The sequence below is a fragment of the Xiphophorus hellerii genome, chromosome 20 (assembly GCF_003331165.1).
Source record: "Xiphophorus hellerii strain 12219 chromosome 20, Xiphophorus_hellerii-4.1, whole genome shotgun sequence".
Lineage (NCBI taxonomy): Eukaryota > Metazoa > Chordata > Actinopteri > Cyprinodontiformes > Poeciliidae > Xiphophorus > Xiphophorus hellerii.
In genome coordinates, this window is record NC_045691.1 from 25939847 (window position 1) to 25960988 (window position 21142).

General features: G+C 42.1%; 1 protein-coding gene across 2 annotated transcripts in view; it reads right to left on the reverse strand.

Moving 5' to 3' along the window:
* cdh4 (cadherin 4, type 1, R-cadherin (retinal)) overlaps positions 1–21142 on the reverse strand; it is a 307449-nt gene that overhangs the window by 41493 nt on the left and 244814 nt on the right. For both annotated transcript variants that reach the window (XM_032549916.1, XM_032549917.1), the window contains exon 8: positions 3919–4091. In XM_032549916.1, coding sequence (XP_032405807.1) covers positions 3919–4091 — 173 coding nt within the window. The remainder of the gene's footprint in view (positions 1–3918; positions 4092–21142) is intronic.

The window sequence follows — 21142 nt, forward strand, 5'->3', positions numbered from 1 at the left end:
TATGCACATCATAACCACTAAATTTCCAACTTGTATTGTAAAGCAATAAATTTCAGAGCATGACGATAAAACAAAGTGGTGCTCAAAGAGTAAGAAATTTTAGCCAGAGAACTGGCATTGATTTATTTAACAGAGGAGCATAAATTAAGCAGCTTAGTTTCTTCTGAAGGCGATCCGCGGCACAGCTCAATGCTAACTCGGCGCGCATAATAAAGTGGATATTGAGTGGATATTTTCTTGATTAAACGCTCGCTTACAAGCAGTCAACATCCACCTACATGCATCAATACTTTTCATTCAGCAACCAGCTCGTAATCCTCTGATGTTTTTTTGCCGTCTGGCCTCTGGAGCTCCGGCTAAACAAGGCGAATTAACATAACTCAGCGTCTCGGAGACAATACGGCCCCAGGCCCATTTAGAATGCAGGTTCTCTTGCCTGTATCCCCTGGTTAGGCCCGGCACATCCTAGTGGAGCCAGGCTGTGGGCCGCTCTTGTCCTTCAGGCTGCTCAGAAGATGTCCTAATCGTCGGTGAGGCGGTCCAGTGTGGAGCTGGCATCGGCCCTGGGGGGACAGCTTGATGCCGAGCAGCTCCACACCACGATCCCCTCCCCGTTCCCCACCAGACAGTTCCAAGCCAGGGCTCATAAGAGATTGAGACAGCCGGGGGTAATGAAAGACAACAGCCCTGCCTGCCAGACGAACTGCTGGCATGGAAAAGGGCCGCAATGGGAGAGAGTCCATGCCAGCTGTGGCTCTTTGACATGTTGGACTCTGCTACCTGCTGCATCAGAGTTGTACTTCATTTGAAGACTGTCATTCCTGTTCCAGGCTAACAAGTAAATTTGCTTTTAGTACAGTGGTGGGTGGGAAAAAAGAAAACCCACAAACAAAATTGACCAAATCTAAAAAGCTGATTTGGTTTTTTCCCTCCCCTCAGCTTAACCCTCTCAAGCACAACAAACAGTGGGCCTAGTAGGTGTGGAAAGTTTTATCATGATAATTTCAGATGCTATTGTGATAATAAAAGTGATGATAAGAACTATTTACAACTTTTTTTTTTAGGTAACTCTGGTTCTGACTGCATGGCACAGCAATCCCCACAAACACAAATACTGCTCTTGAAAAGCCCATTTGTAAGAAGCTTCTGTAGCACATCAGACGCATAAAGAAGTGTGATTTTATCACCAAATTGCACACAATAACTTCTTTTAATCATATTTTCAAATGTATTACTTCTCGTCGATAAACCTTTATTGAAAAAATTAAAACATTAAAAAAAAATGTAGGTTGTAAGATGACAAAATATGAATGATTTGTCTTGGTTATAGTGGATTCACTCTTTTACTTGTCACCCATAACTGTGCTGCCATGGTGGAACAGTTCCACCAACAAAATAAAACCTGGAAATGTAGGTATTATTAATTTAGTGCTGGTCGTCACAGCAAAGGCAAAATAACGCAGAAAAAAACAGTGAAAAACCGAATTATAAAACAGACTTGTTGCCATAGCAACTGGCTGACAATAGTCCACTACCAGGATTCAACACCCACAAAAAAAAACAACAACATGAAAACATCTACCAGACACAGAACCGAACATTCAATCCATTACAGTATTACGCTTTCAGACTTGATGTTTATTTTGCGATTATTATTAGGTGATCGTCTGATCACAGCGGTGGCTGATTAGCTCATTTAAACACCTGCTCTACTGATGGTCTGTCAGAGAGTGTGTGTGTGGGTCGCCTTTTTTTGTTGCTGTTGTTTTTTAACTTAACCAAACACATCAAATTCCACAGCACATCAACATCCTAGGATCGCCAAAGTCAAGCTAGCATGCCTGACCTACTTCCCCTCTGCCTCACTATTTTCTCAAGTCAACTTTTTTCTGACCTGTGAAATGTGACACTTTGTCCGTGTTACCTAGTTGTTGCATTGTTGACAATTTTTCTTTTACATTTCACAAGTACATTCAAGAGTCAGTGAGTCATGTTGACAGACTAACAGCTAAAACCAAAGGCGGTCGTCATCAGCAAGCAGTTTTCTGACATCTTTCGGGATCTTTGCGTGCCTGAGTGAAATCACGTTGAACACAAGCTCTCCTGCAAGACACTGAAAACGACCTCTGACCTCTACTCTACGTTTTGTTAAAAAAAATTATTTTTAATTTCAGGAATTAATCAACACCTGTTGTTTGGTTAGCTTGTTCCCCCTGAGGTGTGAAGGATGTGATGTGCAGAGCAAGGAAGAATAATTGGTATATTTCAAAGTCAGAGGTAAGTGACACCAATCTTACCCTTCATCCACCCCCTGATTTCCTCCTCAACGCGAGAGAACCTGCTTCTCCTCTTAGTTAGCCCATGAATATGCTAATTAGACGCCAGCGTGGTGCTGCAGGATTAGCAGGAGTGTGACAGGATACAGAATATAAATATATGTACTACACAGGCGTTAACCATGTGTTCCCTGTCAACGCAGTGAGTGGGGAATGTTCATGTCTTTGCATGACACACGCTACTTTAGCTGCTCAGAGACCTCTTCCGCCCCGTCCCCTCCCCCACGCCCCGCCTCCGGCTCGGATGCACTTAAAGAGCACGTGAGCGCGGAGCGCTCGCTCATGTCAACGACCTTCACAGCAGGTGGATGAACTCCCAGGTGTGTCCCAGTTTTAGAGTGAGGATCACAGGCAGGTGGGTACGGCACCGGGGCTCGATGTGTCCAGATTAATGAGCTGTTTCCTCGCTCACATCAGCTTTGTTTGGGCTTCGGCCCGAGCCAAGCTGGAAACAGGGACAAAGCCCTGGCAGGCGCTCACTAGATTCATTTATATTGTCGCACAAATGTGCCATTCTGTAAAGCCATGCCAGCTCCGTATAAAAATTTAGATAGGGGAGAGGGATTGATGTATTGTTTATCTTGTTATAAAACCCGAGTAGCTTTTTTCCCCCTGTCGATATTAATAATTATTCCCTCAGCAACAACAACAATAAAAAAAGGAGTTCCCTGGCCAGGTTTTAACATGAAGAGATGCAAACGGGAGTTTTTAGAAAATAAACATTATGATACTCGCGCCGAGCTGCGTTTACATGTCCACTAAAATCAGCTAAGTAAGTTACAAGGACGGGACAATCCCATTTCTGGACAGAACATGAATTTAACACCTTCCAGGTTTGATTCCCACGACCTAAAGCCCCAGAAAATCCACCCAGGTTCTTCCACGGAGTGTGGAAAAAGAGAGAAAGAGAGAAGGAGAGAGAGAGAGAGAAAGGAAGCGAGAGAGAGAGAGAGAGAGGAAGCGAGGACGAACAGGCAACCGGACCCGGCTTTGGGATAAACAAAAGTTGACCTTTGTGACCTCCCTCATTAGCAGCCCACGGTGGAAGATGGAGCGGGGACGACGAGCGCGGCGGTGTCGGTGGCGGCGTGTGGGTTGGTGAGCGACTACAGAAAGCAGCACACAAGTCGCGGATGAGACAAAGAAGAACGATGAAACGAAGCCTCTCGCGACCCCGCAAGCAGAGAGGTGCTGGATTTACGTGGCCATTATCTCGGCTCCTCCGCTCTGCACCGAGACCAACGCTAAATATTCCTCAGCTCATTTTCGTTTGGAGATAAGAACTCAATAAAATATCCGCTGTTAATGGAGGGAATGCTGTTAATGGCTTTATTTGTTTTCCTTATCGATAGTGTTCGGCTAAACTTAAATGTAGGAGTTAAATAAATCTTACAAAAAAAGGAACTCTAGGCTCATTATATATATGTCATAGCAGCACATTTTACCAGTATAAAAACTGTGGGAAGTAATAGTTTCTGTGAACTTCTGAAAAAGTTTGATGTTTTGGCCTGTGAAGTAACAAACTAATTAGAACAGCAAAAAAAACCAAAAAAACCCCCACAACACCACAGCGATTACTGACCTCCCTGTCCAGTCCGGCGGCCACAGTATTGATGTCTCCCGTTTTGCTGTCGATGGCAAACATGTTGGGGATGGGACTGTGGGGGGTCTGCGAGAGGATCCGGTAGTGCACCATGCCGTTGGCCGTGGTGGGGTCGTCCGAATCCGTGGCCGTCACTTGCATCACAGACGAGCCTGGGGGAAAAAGAGAGATGGGCCAGAGTGAGACACGGGAGGAGACGGGTAACGGACCGCAGTCCCTTACAGATGCACTTCTGTGGACTTTATTTAGTAATAGACCGACATAAAGCAGCGCACAATTGTTAAACCTAATTAAAAGCATAAAGAGAAAATCAGAGTCGTAAAACCGTGGGCAGGGTTTGTGTTTAACCGGCTGAATTAATACTTTGTAGAACCACTTCCTGTGGTGTGCCTCTATCAGCTTTACACAAATAGATTTTTTGTGTCCATTCATTTATGTAAAATAGTTCAAGCTTAGTGAACTCATGAAGCTGTTTTTCTTTAGAAATCGCTTTCTTCGAGAAGGTGTGTCATCCTGCTTTATTGTTTGTTTTCAATATACACGCCCTATCTTGATTCGCGTTTCTGCCGCCATGACAACGCCTCCCTCGCTGATCTCAAAGGGTCTTCCTGGTTAGATAAAAGGTGCAAGTAAATCAGAGTTGTTGTCGAGCTGGAAGGTGACCGCCTGCCTCAGTCTTTGTTTTGTTGGCAACAACTCTGACCAGCTTCTCTGTTCCGTCTTCAGACCTGCAGCAGTAAAAGCCACTTCTGCCTTGATATTACTCGATGTCAGTGCTGCGTTTGACACATAGTTTTAAGATATTTGTAGGCTGGAAGAAGGGTTGAGGTTGTTATGTACTCAGTTACATTGTCATTAGTAAATTTTACCTCTGGGTGCAGAAAACGTAATTGTGGGGTTCCTCAAGGGTCCATTCTCTGGCCACTTTGGTTTGACGTCTTTTTCAGTGTTCAACTTTGTATTCCTGACACACAAACCCCGCCCCCCCCGAAATTCTGTGGCGGTAACAGGTGTCAAGAAAACCCGAGTTCATCCCACTTCCCCATGCTGGAGATTTAAGTTTAACAGTAATAATAAATAAAGTTATCTTTCAAATGAATCACTCAAGTGACATCAAGGCCCAACAGTAGACTTGAATGTCAATAAAAAAAATCTGGTTGTGTGTTTGTTGTTTTTGTCTCATGCAAACTTTGCTTTAATTCTACTTTTTTCTATCTAATCATAAGAAATCATAGTCAGTCAGAGAGTCATGAAACAGGAAAAGCAGGTTTCCTGGAAAAAGAGGAAGTAAGTTTCCAGCCTGCAGATTTATAAAAATAGCTGAGACTATTCCTTATTTTAAAGCATGAAAGTTTTAAAGAAGAACATCTAAACATTTTGAGTAATTTGATAAGATTCAAAGTAAAATACTTATATTAATATTGGTTTACTTGTAATAATACTTACACTTACATTTGTGGGAACACTTACAAGAAAAACAAGTAACTGTAACTTTGGTATCAAATAATTAGAATCATGGATTATTCTTGGTTTCTTTTCAGAAAACATCTGTAATAACTCACATTAAGATTATAATAAGGATAATTAATAAGTTATGGTTATAAAATCATAAATGAAAGCTAAATCAGAGAAGCTAAAGAAAATAAATGTGATATAAATGTGATTTTGACATTGAACTTGAAATGGTATAAAAAGGTATAACTGCAATTAAACATCACTGATATGTTGGAGGTAGATGGTAGGTGAAAGGTGAAAGGTTAAGGGAAAAAGGGGAACTAACAGGAGAGCAGAGATGACCAACGCCTTATTTGGAAACAGATTGTTGAACAACGTAAACGTTTCAGAGAAAAGGTTGTGCAGGCAATGGACATAGGAAATTGAGCAACCCTGAGACATTAGCACAGACATCAGGACATAATGTCTGTAAAACAGTGATGGATATGAGATCATCTGTCCAAGCAGTCAGCCAATGAAACAAGCACAGCATCAGTGCTAGCCAATGCAAACGCACCAAAAGGTGGATAAACCCTATCAAAGGTGGGTGCAAAAGAGGAATCTTTGGTTGGATCCTCCAGGCAGCTTCGAGCCAAGATCGAGACGGACAAAGAACTCTGCAGCTGAAGAAGAGCTGGGGCCACAGAGACGAAGACTGTCCTGCGAATGGGGACCAACCCGTCAGACCCGCAACCTGTGGCTTCAAATCGCACTTCTCTCATCGGCTGGGTTCAGACCCCAAAGACAAAGATGAAGACAAAGGCAAAGACAAAGAAGAAGAACTGGTGCCTTTTTTCCTGCCAGCACCAAGTCCTGTGTGACCTCACCATCCATGCGGAGAAGAAGCTCATAGAACCTACAGAGATCCCTGCCTTCGCCGATCAACTTCCTCCTCCTGCTGCAGCACCTTCTTCATCATCAGGCCAGGTCTGGGGTTCGAAACGCCAAACTCCGTCCGTCTCTCTCAAAGGTTCCCTTTTTAGTTCTCAGTGTCAGCAGTAGGGAAAGATAGACTAGATGATTGATTTTACTTATTTGATTATTTCTGCTACTGAATTAAGCTGTACTGACCCTTGCAAAAATGCCTTACTAATAAAATATTTAGCATAAAGAAAATCTAAAAGATGTTGTGGACATTCAGTTAATGAGTCACCTTAAAGTTCTTTGATGGTTGTAAAATAGCTCTGATGTTTGATTCTGGAGAGGAAAAAGTGGAAAATGTTTTTAGGTTGCTGGTAGCCCAAATTTAAAACGTCATCCTTGGGACTCGCCCGAGTCACTAAAACCTACCTGGTTCAATAACAAATGCAAGTTGTAAAATAGAGAACGAGCGACCGTTAACAGGTGTGCTCTGTGAAACTAGTTGGCTGCAGGCTGCTCAGTCTGGCTAATTCACAGGGGGAAGAAGGTTGGGACACCTGGATGTAGGCCGTCAGAAACCAGGCGAATCGCTTCTCGAAACCAGCTTAAACAGAGTTTACTTCTGGACAGGGTAAATCCCAGCAGATTTAGGAAACTCAATTAACCCGTTAGAAGGAGAGCTGGTAGCACATCTCCCCTCTCAGAAGAGGAAGTAGAGAGTGAGAGAGTAGAGAAAGGGGGGGGGGGGGGGGGGGGGGGTGTTGCGCAACAACACAGGGCAAAATGAAATGTCTGAAGACGGAGTTAGGCCAGTCAAAAAGTTGCCCAAAAACGAAATTGGCGGTTCGGCTCTTCACACCAACCGCTTCACGCTTGCCAGATAAAAGCTGCAATTAGAAAAAATAAACAATGTTCCTCTCACTCGTATTTGCACGCCTGCATTTCAAGCTAAATGAAACACGGCGCACGACGTGTTTTTTAAGCTCATTCTTATTATTGTTATTATTAATGAATTTGTCAAAAATATCAAAAGGAGACCGTGAGGTGACTCATTTTGAGCGGCTTGAAGCGAGTTCCCAAATTGCTGTGACATTTTCCGTTCCGGATAGCGACTTTTTACGAGAGACGGAGCTTGTTCCAGAACAGAGCACAAACACAAAGCCTATTAAATAAGCTCCCATTTTAAGCTGCGCTTATTTGTCCTCTGTACATTTCAAGCTAGGAGCGCAAAGTTTCCACCTCTGCAGAGGCCATTTAGAAATGAGCAGCACTGGGTCTTCCATCCATTATTTCAGCCCTCGGCAGCACTGTGGCTGCTGTTGATGCTTTGATACTCTCTCCCCATTTGTCTTAGAATCACAGATAAACTCTGTCATTTAAGGCAGGCGGCAAAGAGGCAGCGAGACAGAGAGAATGTTTGCCACCATTTCTCTGCATGTGTGTGTGTGCGTGTGCCGACTGAGTCTATGTACATCTAAATGCATTTCCAGACACATCTAAGCATTTGCATGCATGCGTGTGCTTGTTTGTGTCAACCTAGTATGTAGCAGGGTGAAGTGGGGGGTGGGGTGTTAGGGTGGAGGAGGAGGGCCCCGAGTCCCAGAGCAGAATTATTGATTTGCACGAGTTTGTCAGCTGGGCTCGCAAATGCAACCAGGCAATTAGGAGCACTTTGTGCTGGAAAGAGGAGAGATCGCCTCGCCTCCCTCACAGGGTTCTGTGAAAATGTCACTTTCCATCAGGCGGCCATTTACAGGCTGCTGCTGCTGAGAGAGAAAGGAGTGTCAGTTCGCAGGAGGAGGAGGAGAGGGAGGTGGAGAGGCAGATTAAACACAAAAGGAAGACTGGAAAGTAAAACGAAATTGTAAAAAACTGCACACACACACAAACACTTTTAGCTTTAGAAATATTCAGAATTACAACCCACGCTGGATTTTTACTGAGATTTTATGTTACAGACCTAGAAAATGGTGCGCAAATGTGAAAAGGGAGGAAAATGATACAATATTTGAACAATGCTTTACGTCATGAGTGAATATGTTTTTATTCAAATGTATGTAATGTGACTCCATCTTCTCATCAACCCACTTCTCTGTCTCTGCTGAAGATGCCCATAGCATGATGCTATCACCGCTATGAACGCTTCTCTAACCACGAGGCGTTCAGGCTGTCGTGCATTATTCCAGTGTTTTGCAAACAGGCCAAAAGAGTGGCCTCATCTGACTAAAGCATCTTCTTTTACTGCAAACTACAAACAAAGTTACTTTTGGCTTTCTTTCAACAACAGCGTTAGATTTGCTTTCACAGCAACAACAGCTGTGTTGTAGACCGGAGAGTTCCTCCGGAGTTAGGATGGGCCTCTTGTCTGCTTCTCTGATTAATGCGTTCCCTTAGGTAGATAAAGTCTAATGCATAATTAGGTAACTTCTGAATGTAGCTGCATATTTATATTGTTAGAACACGAGGTCTGATTACAAATATAAGTTGCACTTTTAAGACTGGCATTAACAGATTTTCACTGTTAAAATGACGGCATGTTTCCGTAAACTCTGCCAAATGGTTTGACGAAAGGAGAAGGAAGGAAGTTGTACATTATACGTTAATTTTAGAATTTCTAAGTTTTTCTTAGAAATTCCAGAACTCATTTACTCTTCAAGTGTCAAACTCAAGGCCCGCGGGCCACCTCTGGCCCGCCGTAAAGTTTGATGTGGCCCAGAAGGACACATATATAGAACCTTGAAAACAGCTGGTGTATGCTTTAACAATACTTTATCAATCACAGTTTTCAACGGAAGAGGATTAGGACCACAGGAAAAAAAAACTGACTCTTTTTTTCTGCAGTTCATACTTTTTTTCTCAGAATTTTGACTTGTAACTTTTTTTTTTGAGAATTTACCAGAATTATTCTCACTTTAATCTTCTAAAATCAAAAGTAAGAATTCTGAGAAAAAAAGTGAAAATTCTGTGAAAAAAGTCAGAATTGTGACAATTTTTCAAATAGCCAAATTAATTTTTTTTTTACAGTGGCCACAATCTTTTCCCATGGTTTTTATATCTATCCTGCCAAATTTCATCAACATGAAATGATGTTCAGTATTATTTAACTATAAGAAGAAGTACTCATCGAGTGCAGAGGCTACCATTTATTCGCATTTTAGAGGTTTGTTAATGGATTGTATCAACACATTTCACCACAACCGGCCCATCGAGTTTATTCACAATCTTGATCCGGCCCAAAATAAAAATGAGTTTGACACCTCCTGAAGTAAGGCACACAAAAATCAGCTGAAACCATCGGGGCAGATTAAGTCGGCTGCGTCACATCAATAGCAAGCAAAGTCAATCACCAAAAAATAAATCACACCGGAACGCACAAGTCCCGTCTCACTCCACGGCCTTTCAAATCACCCGGCAGGAAAGATGCAGAGCAGCCGCCGGACTCATCGCAGACTCCGCGGCTCCCTGCGGGCCTGAGCGCTTAGCTGGGGTCTCACTTCCTGTAATTGGGTTTCGGTGGCACCATCATTCCCTGCGACAGCCCGTGCGGACAGGATAATTGTAGCCTCAAATTCTATTTCAAACTTCATTAAGTTTCAAAGCAGGATTTGTCACTTTGACCAGCAAGCAGGAAAAGGAGGTCCGAGGGAAGGACTGAAAAAAAGGAAAACTATTACAGAACACGGTTCTGTGTCGATATATAATGAACCTCTTCCAGTCCTGTAGGTTAGCATGGGGAGGTGTGCGCATGGGTGTGTGTGTGTGTGTGTGTGTGTGGGTGTGGGTGTGTGTGTGTGTGAGAGAGAGAGAGGGAGGGGGGATGAGGTGGACCACATGTTGGTGCCGCTGCCCTTCGTTTCGACATAGAGGATGCTGGGATGCGATAATAGGCCGCTCTCAGGTCCACGAGAGGCGAAGGGCGCGCATATAAGGTGTAAACTGAGCCTGCTTAATTCCGATTCAATTTAAGCACTAATTCCAAATCCTAATTGCTTTTCCACCAAAACTGCTGGACCAGAAAATTTGTCGCCGTTCGGACATTGTTGGCCTTTTTGCACACGCGACTTTTGATCACCGGCGAAGTCTCGCCGCTGTCGAAATTCTAATCAGTCTGAGTCAACATCTGGCCCCAAATTACGGAGAGGACGTTGAAGAAAGTGGATATAAATAGAAAGAAAGAAAGAATTGGGAGATAGACTGGTTGTAAGACAAAAAAAGAGAAAAAAAATCAGTGGAGGAAATTGCATAGAGGGGGAAAGAAAGTGAAGAAAGGTCATAGTATGGAGAGGGTTTATAAGGACCATTAAAAGGAGAAGTGCAAGGGGAAGTCAGGGAGTGAGAGGGCATGGGAACGAGAGCAGGAGTGGATAATGCTTCTCATCAGTGGGGAGAAGATAAAAGGCTTCTCTTGGAGCAAAAAGAATGACCATGTTCCAAGGAATAGGAAGGAAACGAGGTAAAGGTTGAGAGGTAAGGAAAGGCAGAAGGAATGGCTAAAACCCGAAACATCCCAGTGAAAGTGATAAGGAGGACATCGCTTTTCCACACCTGAGAGCCTGATGAGTTCCTCTACAACAAGGCAGAGGTGAGACTGGTGCAAATCATCTTTCTGGGATTTTTTTTTTTTTTTTTTACTTCTTGTCGAAGCATATCTCTCAAAAGGAACATGTTGAGTTCTGTTCTGGACCAAAAGACGGGCGGCTGAATAATAGGCAGGAACGCAATCACCGACCGATTCATCACATTCAGCTATTCAGGTGTAACAAAACTAGCAAACCGGTCAATGAAATGGCAGCAGCTCTTCACATTTAGCTATCTATGGGCGGCAAAAAGACTGCACTCAACATTATAATGGGGAAAAAAAGAGGATTTAAGTGGCTGTGAACATAAACGTTGGTCTTCCAGAACCTGATGATCTATAGGGACTTTAACACACGGCCACATCAAAAGTTAGAGAATTTATAGAGCGTCTGGGGTCTATCAGAAAAAGATAAAAATGTCCAGTGAGCTTCGGTTGTGTGAATGACAAGCACATGTTGATATCAAGGAATCAGAAAAGGCAACAACAGCTGGAAGAACCATTCATTGCAACCCAGGTACGCAGAACTCCCCTGAACTCTGAATGTTTGACATGTTGGATCTTGAAGCTAACGAGCTACAAAACCAGACACACATCTCCTCATCTGATGCTTTGTTTCCGCTGATCGACACGGCGTGGTTCAAAACGCTAGTTCATGGTACCGGGAAGGCAGTACTGCACCCAAATCCCTAATGTGACACACTAGAAGTTGCATTCAGGTTCTATGCCCCACAAATCTGGAACAAACTCCCAGAAAACTGCAAAACAGCCAAAACACTGACCATACCGTACTACTGTCTTATGAGCCTACAACTGAGTGGTACCCAGAAGTTGTGCGGCGTGGGTCAGTCGTATGGGCCATTTTTACAATGGCAGCTGACAAAACAATGCACTAACCCTAACCAACGGTACAGTACAGTGACACTGACGCTTGGGAACAGGAAACTGAGGCTAACGTATGCACAGGCCAACCAACATTAGGCAAAACTGGAAAAATGTTTGCCTATTTGGAGAACTGTGTAAATCATAATATGATGTAAACACAACGAAAAGGATGAATCCATCTTACACTGTATCAACATTTCTGGCCTGTTAGCTCGCAAAACTATATTAGCAGCTAATCAATCACACGACTCAAATGTTTGCCCGACAGAAAAGTACAAAGACAAAACAAACTACATTTAGACGAATGAGATTAAATGGTCCTGTCAGAAGACATTTTAAGACTTCGGATTAAACATATGTGATCTGGTAACATTTAATCACACACAATAGTTCATAGTCTTTCTCACCACACTTAAAATTTTGTTTTTTTAATATAAAATAAATATAGGATTTAATTTATAGAACAACTGGTTTTTGTTTTGAATGCAACACATCATATAACACCGTATTCTGGAATAAGTGCGCACATTTTAGTTTACGACGTTTTACCTGGTTTAACCTTTGTTTATTTTGAGTTACCTCAGTGGCGGCTGCTCCAGTCCTTCAGGTGGAGCAAACTGGTCCATACCACAACTCGGCATGAAGAGGGGGGAATGGGAGTTTCTTATGTTAGCTTCAGGTAGGTTTTTGTGTGTTTTCCCCTTTGTATCGTCTCTGTGGCCTGTTCAGCCAGTATTTATGTTTCCCCTTTGTCTCATTTAGAGAGGTATGTTTGCTTGAGTAAGTCTGAGTTGACTTCTCTTTTATGGGCCCAACTTTGTCATTTTTCATTATTTCTCCAAGTTTCTGTTTTGGGTTAAGTAAAAAACAATTCTTTTTGAATTTAAACCTGTGCCTGACTCTCTTTTTACTGCTCTGTCCATCACAACATATTTAAGGCAAACCTACATTTTGTTTTATGAATTTAAGACTTTTTAAGGATGCACAGACAGCTTGTAATATCTACAGCAGGAGGAGATCTGTTTTAAAATGTCAAAATCTGTTTCCAAAGGCGTGGCACCACATCTTGTAGAATCTTCACCAAACAGAATATTGTGTATCCTCATCCTACTGACACATAATACAAGTATGTTTTCTTGTGGTTCTGCTCATTAACCAAGCATCTGCTCTACCTCAAGTCCTCTGCCAAAACCTTCCCTGCTGTTTCCGTTTACTTTCATCGACCTAAATCGGCCCATTAATACACAGAAATCAAAGTCAATGGCAAATCTATCACTCCCAGAGCATTAAACGACACTGATTTTGGGTTTTATTTTTAAAAAAATCAAAAAACAAATGCTATACAGCTTTTTTTAAGGTCTGGATGGGGAAAAGACGTGTCACAATCTGGAATGACTTCTTCTCAAACTTCCCTGCAGTTAGAATTATGATAAAATACACATCAACATTTCTGTCTGTGGGTCTGTCTGGGTAAAAAAAAAACAAAAAAAAAACATGTTATGGGTAACTGCAGGCAGCAGAGGCTCGCAGATGCACATATACTGCCTGAATCTCAACGAGGTGCTGTCAGGGTGGATGAACCGGCTCCTGACAGGAGGCTGGTTCAAGACTGGGAGAGGGGGGAGAAAAACAGTCAACATTATACCCAGAATCTGTTAAAAGCTCAGGGGCATCAGACTATTTACAGCCAGCTGCCATCCCCACTGGCAGGGAATGTTGGCAGAGAAAAAGCCAGACGTACAATATAACATTAACCTGGACGATTCCACAATGTTTCGGCAGCAGCATGAAAAGAATACGGACCAGATGAAGGGGCTACTTAGTAAAAGTAAAATTAATTATGGCAAGGGGAAGAAAATAAACACACACAAAAAAATACTCTGGCAAATGTGCAATAAAAATTCACCCAACCCTGGTGAGATCTTTTGAGAGGCACGAGAGCAGAGACGAGAGCTCTCGTCTTTCCAGCAGCTATTATTGCGCTTCCTGAGCGATCCGGCAGCAAGTGGACACCTCTAAATATATCTGCTCACACAAGCTGCTGAAACGCGTCGCCAAGAGGAATCCTGAGTGACCACTTGTGATTGCGTCTCAGCGACCTGTTCAGCGTGCAAATAAACACGGAGCCCATCTCACACGGTCGGCAGGCCAACAACAAACACGCCATCGGTCACGCGATCAATATTCTTCGTCTGTGAGACATTCTACATTGGTTTTAGAATTTCATCAAGAACTAAACTACCGGGCAAATAATGTAAATCTCTATGACAGGATGCAGATTTGTGGATTTCCTTGTTGCCTGATTTTCACTGTTCATGATTTTCTTGTTTGTGTTGAACAACACGTATTCTCTGAATGTGCGGTAACGAAAGGGAATAACTTGGATGGTCAGGTCTCGTTATCTCTTCAATGCATGCTCTGTGTTCCTGCTGATGTTATGGTGTTCTGAATAGTGCATGCTGAATTGGGATCAAGACTGTGGAATCCAGTGTTTTCTGCTGTGTCACCACATGTTAGGCCTGGACAAGATGGCTGAAAACCGTATCACGATATTAGGGATTCATATCAGTCCATACCAGGGGCGCCGTATAGGGGGGGGACCAAGACCAAACAGCAGACATTTGCCCTGAACTCCCCTGGATCTGCATGAAATGGTTCGTTCCTGCTTGTAGCGCTTGACAGTGACGATGTTCAGCAGCAGTCAGTGGAAGACAAGAACGACTGTGGCTGTTACTATGCTACTAAGAACAATAATAAAGTAGGTTTTCAAAAAATAGAGCGACAGAGAGAGAAAAGGGTTAAAGTGTTCATTTATAACCCAGTTTTTGTCCAAGAGGTGGGTGAATTTAGGAAAGAAATTACCTCATATTCATATATTTAACTTGTCCCTTTTATCACATTTAACAACAGATGAGTCAGTCAGCAGCAGCTCTAGCCCACGTCCCTCCTGACCGTCCTCTCCTAAGAGAAATTAAAGCTGCAGTATGTAACTTTTATAAATTTTTTTTAACATATTTGTTAAAACTGTCATTATGTTGTGACAGTATGGTATAAGAGATAATCTGTGAAAAATCTATTTCCTCTGCTTTCTCAAAGTGCTAGAAACAACCAATCAGAGACAGGAGAGTTTCAGTGCTGTCAATCACAATCTCATGTGGTGCTGCTCATCCCTATGCTGTAGCTAGCGCAGCCTGTTGTGAATGCTCAGTCTAGTTAGCATAGCTACCAATGACAGCAGATAAATATTTTTCCTTTAATGATAAGTTGTTTTTCCACCATTAGCACATTTAGCAGTGAGTGAATGAAGTTGATTGACAGCACTAAGACCCTCCTTCTGATTCTGATTGGTTGCTTTGGCCGGAACGTTGCATTACTTTAGCCAGTAATAGCAGCTCAGGGAGCAGGTGGAGGAGATTGATTGTTTTCACAGATTATCTGACATGATGTCAGCTTTAACAAATATGGAGAAAACATATTTTTTAATTAAAGTTATATACTGCAGCTTGAATAAAATGTAACTACATAGCATTTTATTGAGAAGTCAGGATTGCTTTATGTGTATTTTGTATGATAGTTGTTCGTGGGGAGAGACATTTCAGTAATCTAAAATTAATAGAAAAAATTCAAGCAACCTACCTGCATACTGAATGTGAACTGTTGGATGTTAAATGCATGAGCAGTAAATATTGTGCTAGTTATCAGTATTGAACCAAAGAAAGCAAGGCCGTTGCAAGCCTTTAAAATTGTGACGCTTTTTATGGATCAAATAGACTCAAAAAATTGCAACAACAGCTTCGAAGGGGGGGCAAAATTAATTTTTTTTGTCAGGGGGCCAAAGATTCCTCGCAGCGCCCCTGGTCCATACTGATCATTATTTATTATCAGTTTTTGGTTTTAAATATCTGAAATACTGCCAAACTGGAGGCACCTGTTTTATCCACCGTTTTCAGTCCATGCTGGTTTTGTTTTTTATTTTTAAGCAGTTACAATAAAAAGTGGAAAAAGTCGCTCAACGGTTTGTTGCTACGTAACAAAAGAGTGAGTTCAATGATGCTAACCACCGTGGTTAGCTAGCTGAAGCCTTTCCTCTTCCTACATCCCCCAGAATGCTGTGCAGTTCTGGATCAGTGAAATTATTGAATATTCTGACCTATTTTGTTTAATTAATACTGATCACATGTCTATCATGAGGAATATTCTTGTTGATTTATTGCTCAGCCCTACAACATGGTATAGTGATGCTTCTTATTATGTCACCAGGTTTCATTTATGTATTTATTTTTTTCCCAAATATAAAGATCAATTTTCCGTCTGGGAATGAAATTTCAAGGCTCCGAGAGTCTTGAAGAAGTCAGATAATTACTCTGAAATAAGCAGAAAATTGCTAACAGGGAACATGTGCAGCAGGATCAGTTGTTTGTGAATCCAAAAGATCAAAATAATAAAAAAAAATGAAAGCATTATAATGTCATTGCCATTTCTGTGTTAAAACAAAAATTCACAACCTTGTCTGATTTGTTAAGAAATTCAAAAGAGAACTTCATTAGTAGATGCCGTTTTTAGCTCCAATGCTTTTGATAAATAGAAAAATTCAGGTTTTTGGGGGTTTTTTTTGTCAGTACTTGACCCACCAATCCACAGTCAGGTCTGATCCAGGGAAGGTGACCACTTCCTCATCTCTGGCCAAGTGACCGTCGCATCTCTGAAAGCTTAACGGTGATTCAGAGTTCAGTGTCAGCGCGCATCTTCGAACAAAACCCAGACACATCACTGCTTTTCAGTTTGTAGTTTCCGTTCTGAATGAGACTCTTAAGCTGAATGCTAAAACAAAACAAAAAACCAGCCTTTATTCAACACAAAGAAAGAGATGCAGCGTACACAATAAATCCAAGGACATTTGTGCATAATTCCCCCTACCTTGAATCTCAAAGCCCCAGAAGTTCTGCAACCTGCTACAAAGAAAGTTCAACTCAGCCGCTCATGTTCAGTGTTACCCGGGTCAACACGACCCTAAGCTCCTCTCTCAAAGATAACCATCACAGTCTTTCATATTAAAAACACGCCATTATCCTGACAATTTATAAAATGAGCAGGTTTTTTAAATAGTAGAGCTACACAAAATATCAAATAACAAAGGTCACGATATTATTTCACATATCTTAGTGGCTATACTTTGATGGCTATCATATTTCAAATACCGTGCATTCAAGTTCTACCTGGAAATTATATAAATGGAAAAATTTGTTGGCAACCATTATAAAGAGCCCCCCCCCAAAAAAAACGATATAACCTTTAATTACAGCAACATAATCTCACAGGGACAAATTTTAATAAACCAACCATTAAAGTACATTCATTCATTCACATTTAGCATATAATGTTGAATTCTTTAATAGCACTTAAAAAGAAAAAAAACTCAACTTTTATTCATACACAAAAAATCCCTTTCAAAAAAACTATTAGATTACTACTTCAATCTTTAATTTCGACCGTTTAGATTCTGCGTTTCAGCATTTTAAAGGCTCCTCATGTCCACTGAGGAGTACGGCGGGGGAACTTTGATGCCGTGAGTCTGTTTCTCTTCTCTGCGAACGATAAATGAGTGCGGTTCATCGTGAACCTTTTAAAACACAGGCAGATTTTAAATAGAAGTCTCTCCTCTAAGGTTGCCGGGAATGTTTAAAGATTCATCTTTCTGTGAAGAGTTGCAGAGGAGGTTCAAATGCCGACCTACGGGCAAAAATGGGTCCGACAACAAGGTATGGAGAGCAGGGGTACCGATAAATGTGCCAACAGTGATTTTAAAAATTCACACGTTTGTCAGGGGTGCCAGCAGATTTGACTTGATTTGTAGTTGGCTTCACGATGGATTCAAACTGCTCATTCCTTTTCAATCAAAACACCAAAACTGCAGCTCCATTCAAAACTACAGTTAAATCGGAAGTACTATGTATTTTCCAGCCATATGGTGCCATTTTATAGCACAATCAAGGAACTAATCAATCAAGTATCAAGTTGTTAAATAAATTGCTGCATATATCTAATATAACTTAAAATAAATGTGCAGCTCTGTCTCTTTAAAAACTCCTGCTCATTCTGAAACTCCGCCTTCAGGAAGTCATCACAACATGGCTCCACTATTAACCCTTTAACAACGTTTTTATCAGCTTTGCATTGAGAATATGAGCTCAGCAGATGCGCAGTTCCACCAGGTGTTTGCTAATTGCTGCTGGCTAGTCTGAAGGAGCCGAGTGGGGGAGTCGGAGGACGGCTGGTCTGTGAGGCGGAAGGTCGGTAGCTTGGAAACTGCAGGTCCGAAGAGGAGCTTTATCGCTAGGCAACACTCTGGGTATGTTTTTGATGAGGGAATAAAATTACAGTAAAAAGTTGATTTTACATAACACTGCTGCTTTAAGATGTTTAGCTTGCTCTCTGAGCTCTTCCCTGTATGTGAGCTACATTCAGCGCTCCAAATCATAAGGTTAGGTTACCTTGTGATTCAAAATGGACTTTAGCAGTGAGTGAACATGGCTCTCTTTTCCTCTCTGTGTTGGCCTCTTGCCCGACTACAGCTGGGGTTGGCTTTTCACGCCGGATCGCCCGGGCAGCGCGCTGTCTGTAAAACACGGGATGAAGTATTGTTCTGGCCTCGGTGCAGGCAGCTGTGGTTTTCACCGATTTTCTTCCCATCGGAGCGCAGCCCACACAGTGCCAGACGTGGGAAATAACAATCGCGTCCTGCTCTGTCTCAACAACTCCGAGGTTCGTGTTGTGTTTGTGAGAGAAACAGACAAGATGGTGAAATCGTGGTTTTTGGCTTACCGGGTCTTGACATGCTGCTTGCAGCATGGTTTTCATAACAAGGAAACCCAAAACATTTCTGCGTCTTCCTTTAGAAAACGTCTCTTGTCTAAGTTGTGCTTCTACAAAAGGAGTTAGGTAGACAGATACCTAAGTGATGCCTCTCATTTTTGGAAGCAACAAGCAGCAAAAAAATCTACATTTACACAAAATCTACAGAAAAAACAATTTAGTAGAAAACTTTGTTGTGAGGGATTTGCAAGGGCAGACAAGTAGGATTAAACAACATGACAAAGAATAATGTCTCAAATTCAATACTCCACATAATTTTGCATCCTTATCCAGACTTTGAAAACAATGAACCAAATTCTTATCTCATCCAGACCGCATAGGAACTCTGGCTTTCAAAATGCCTCAAGTGTCCTAATTAAGATCTCTAAGTGTGTGAATGGGATTTCTCCTCAGTCCAGTATGACTGTTCATCCTGTTAGCGTAGTCCACTTGTGATCAAATTATTCGGGTTGTGTGTTAGCACTGCGTCTGCACAGATTATTGAGCTTCATCTAATATTAGAAACTTGATTGTTCCCTACATAGCTCTCAGACTGCAGGTTTGTAGATGGTTTTTAGAGTTTCTATAAGTTTATTAAAGATTACATCATTTAGTTATCAAGTTAGTTTCCGGGTTGAAAACCTTTCTTTTTGATAGAGCTCAGGCTTAGGTATGACGGATTACTTTTCCTCACTCTGTTAATTTCCAATTCTGCATTATAAGTAATTATTGCCGTCAATACTCAGGATTTTTTTCTCGTCTATAAGGGCCCCCAGAAGGAGCCCGTCATTGAGCTTTTATTTCATGTCTTCCCAATCTCTCTGTGTAACCTTGTCTCTGTCCTGGACAAAGTCATTAGAGAAGCTGCTGGTGCCTCGGCTCAATGGGGAACGTGGTCCTGTTGTGATCGGACGGTTGAGGGTTTGATTTAACCTTCAGTTCCTAAATATAAATGTCCTCCTGGGAAAGAAAATTGGCCCACGTTGCCTGCCGATCCACCCGTCGGTGTATGGATGTGGGCGAGTTTGTGGGTGAATCTGGGTTGATTTGGGCACAGACACAAATATAGTCCAAATAGCTAAAAACTACAGTGCAGAGCATTCTGGGTAAGTACAACCAAATCAAACACGCAAGTCTAGCGCTGGAGGGAGAAATGGTTCGTCGTCTTTTACAAAAGGGAAATCCTACAACCACTAAAGTTTGACGCTACTCCATTTTTGTGTACATGAACGCAACTAAGGAAATTGCGCTCGTGTCTTCTTCAGACGTTTTCATGTCGTTTCCTTCGGTGGTTCTTGGTGCGGCGCCGCCGAAGGCGAATAGTGGAACTGGTTTTTCAAAGGGTTTGCATCGTTTGGCACAAAGCAGCATGAAAGAGAGCCGCACCGGCTGAAAATGTAACAAATGTTTCAATCTTGCTCCCCAATCGAATCGAGTCTACAGAACTATCAGGTGTGAAAACACAGACCAAACCACTGCTCTTGTGTTGTTGTCCCTTAAATCCCTCAGCCAGTCAGAACAGATCAGATTCCTCCTATTGAATAGAAACAGTTGTTTCCTTCCACTGTCACCATATTCTTGCTCAACAGGAAGAATTGCAACAATGACCTGATGAAACAGGCGTTATACACTAAACTTGAATTTGTTGTATCATATTACAGGTTGAATTGGAATGCTACTGATTGATTTTAAATATTTTTATCTGATTAGACTAAATTAATGTTCATAAATTAAATCCTTTGGTTTTGTATAGCACCCTGAGATGACATATATTGTGAATTTGCACTATGCACTAAATAAACTGACTTGACTTGACAGTAAGTCAGACTAATAGCAGGAATTATTTAGAAATAGCAGGAATTATTTAGAAAACACCCCGGTGCTTCCACGTCTGCTGTTTACACCCATCACTTCGCCTCTCCGCGCCGAAAGCAGCCGTTAATTAACCTTTCCCCCCCCCAGGCCAGGCTGAGATAAAAAGGCCCGCTAAATCTCACTGGAAGTGTCGGGAGAGAGAGAAGCAGAGATGCACTCCCTCTGAACCCCCTCTTGGGAATCAAGCGGGAGCTGCTGGTTTTTGATCTACTGCTCTTATTTTTGAGAGAGATGCTCCAACCTTCTCTCAGACTCGGGCTGGACGTGGGAGGTGAGAGGGACGGAACGTCACGGCCCAGATGTTCGGAGCTCAAACGCAGCATTATCTGTATCTGTATCTGAGGCCACGTCACGATTTTAAAGACTCGTTTTGGTGTGGCAGAGCACTGGATTTCACAGAGTGTGTATTCTTGTTCCAGCTGTGTGTTAGTATTTGTGAGTTGTAACCCATTAACATTAACAGCAGACCAACACTCCTCGTTCTTTATCTTCACATGTTCACAAAGCTAATCCTCTTAGTTTTAGACACAGATTTTATTTATCCCTCGTTAGCAGCTAAGTTCTGAGCGCAGTAAAAACCTGATTTTTATTAGTCATGTTTATTTGTTGCCTAGCAGGGGGGAGTCCGGTGGCAGAAAACGCCAAATGGAGCGGTTTCAA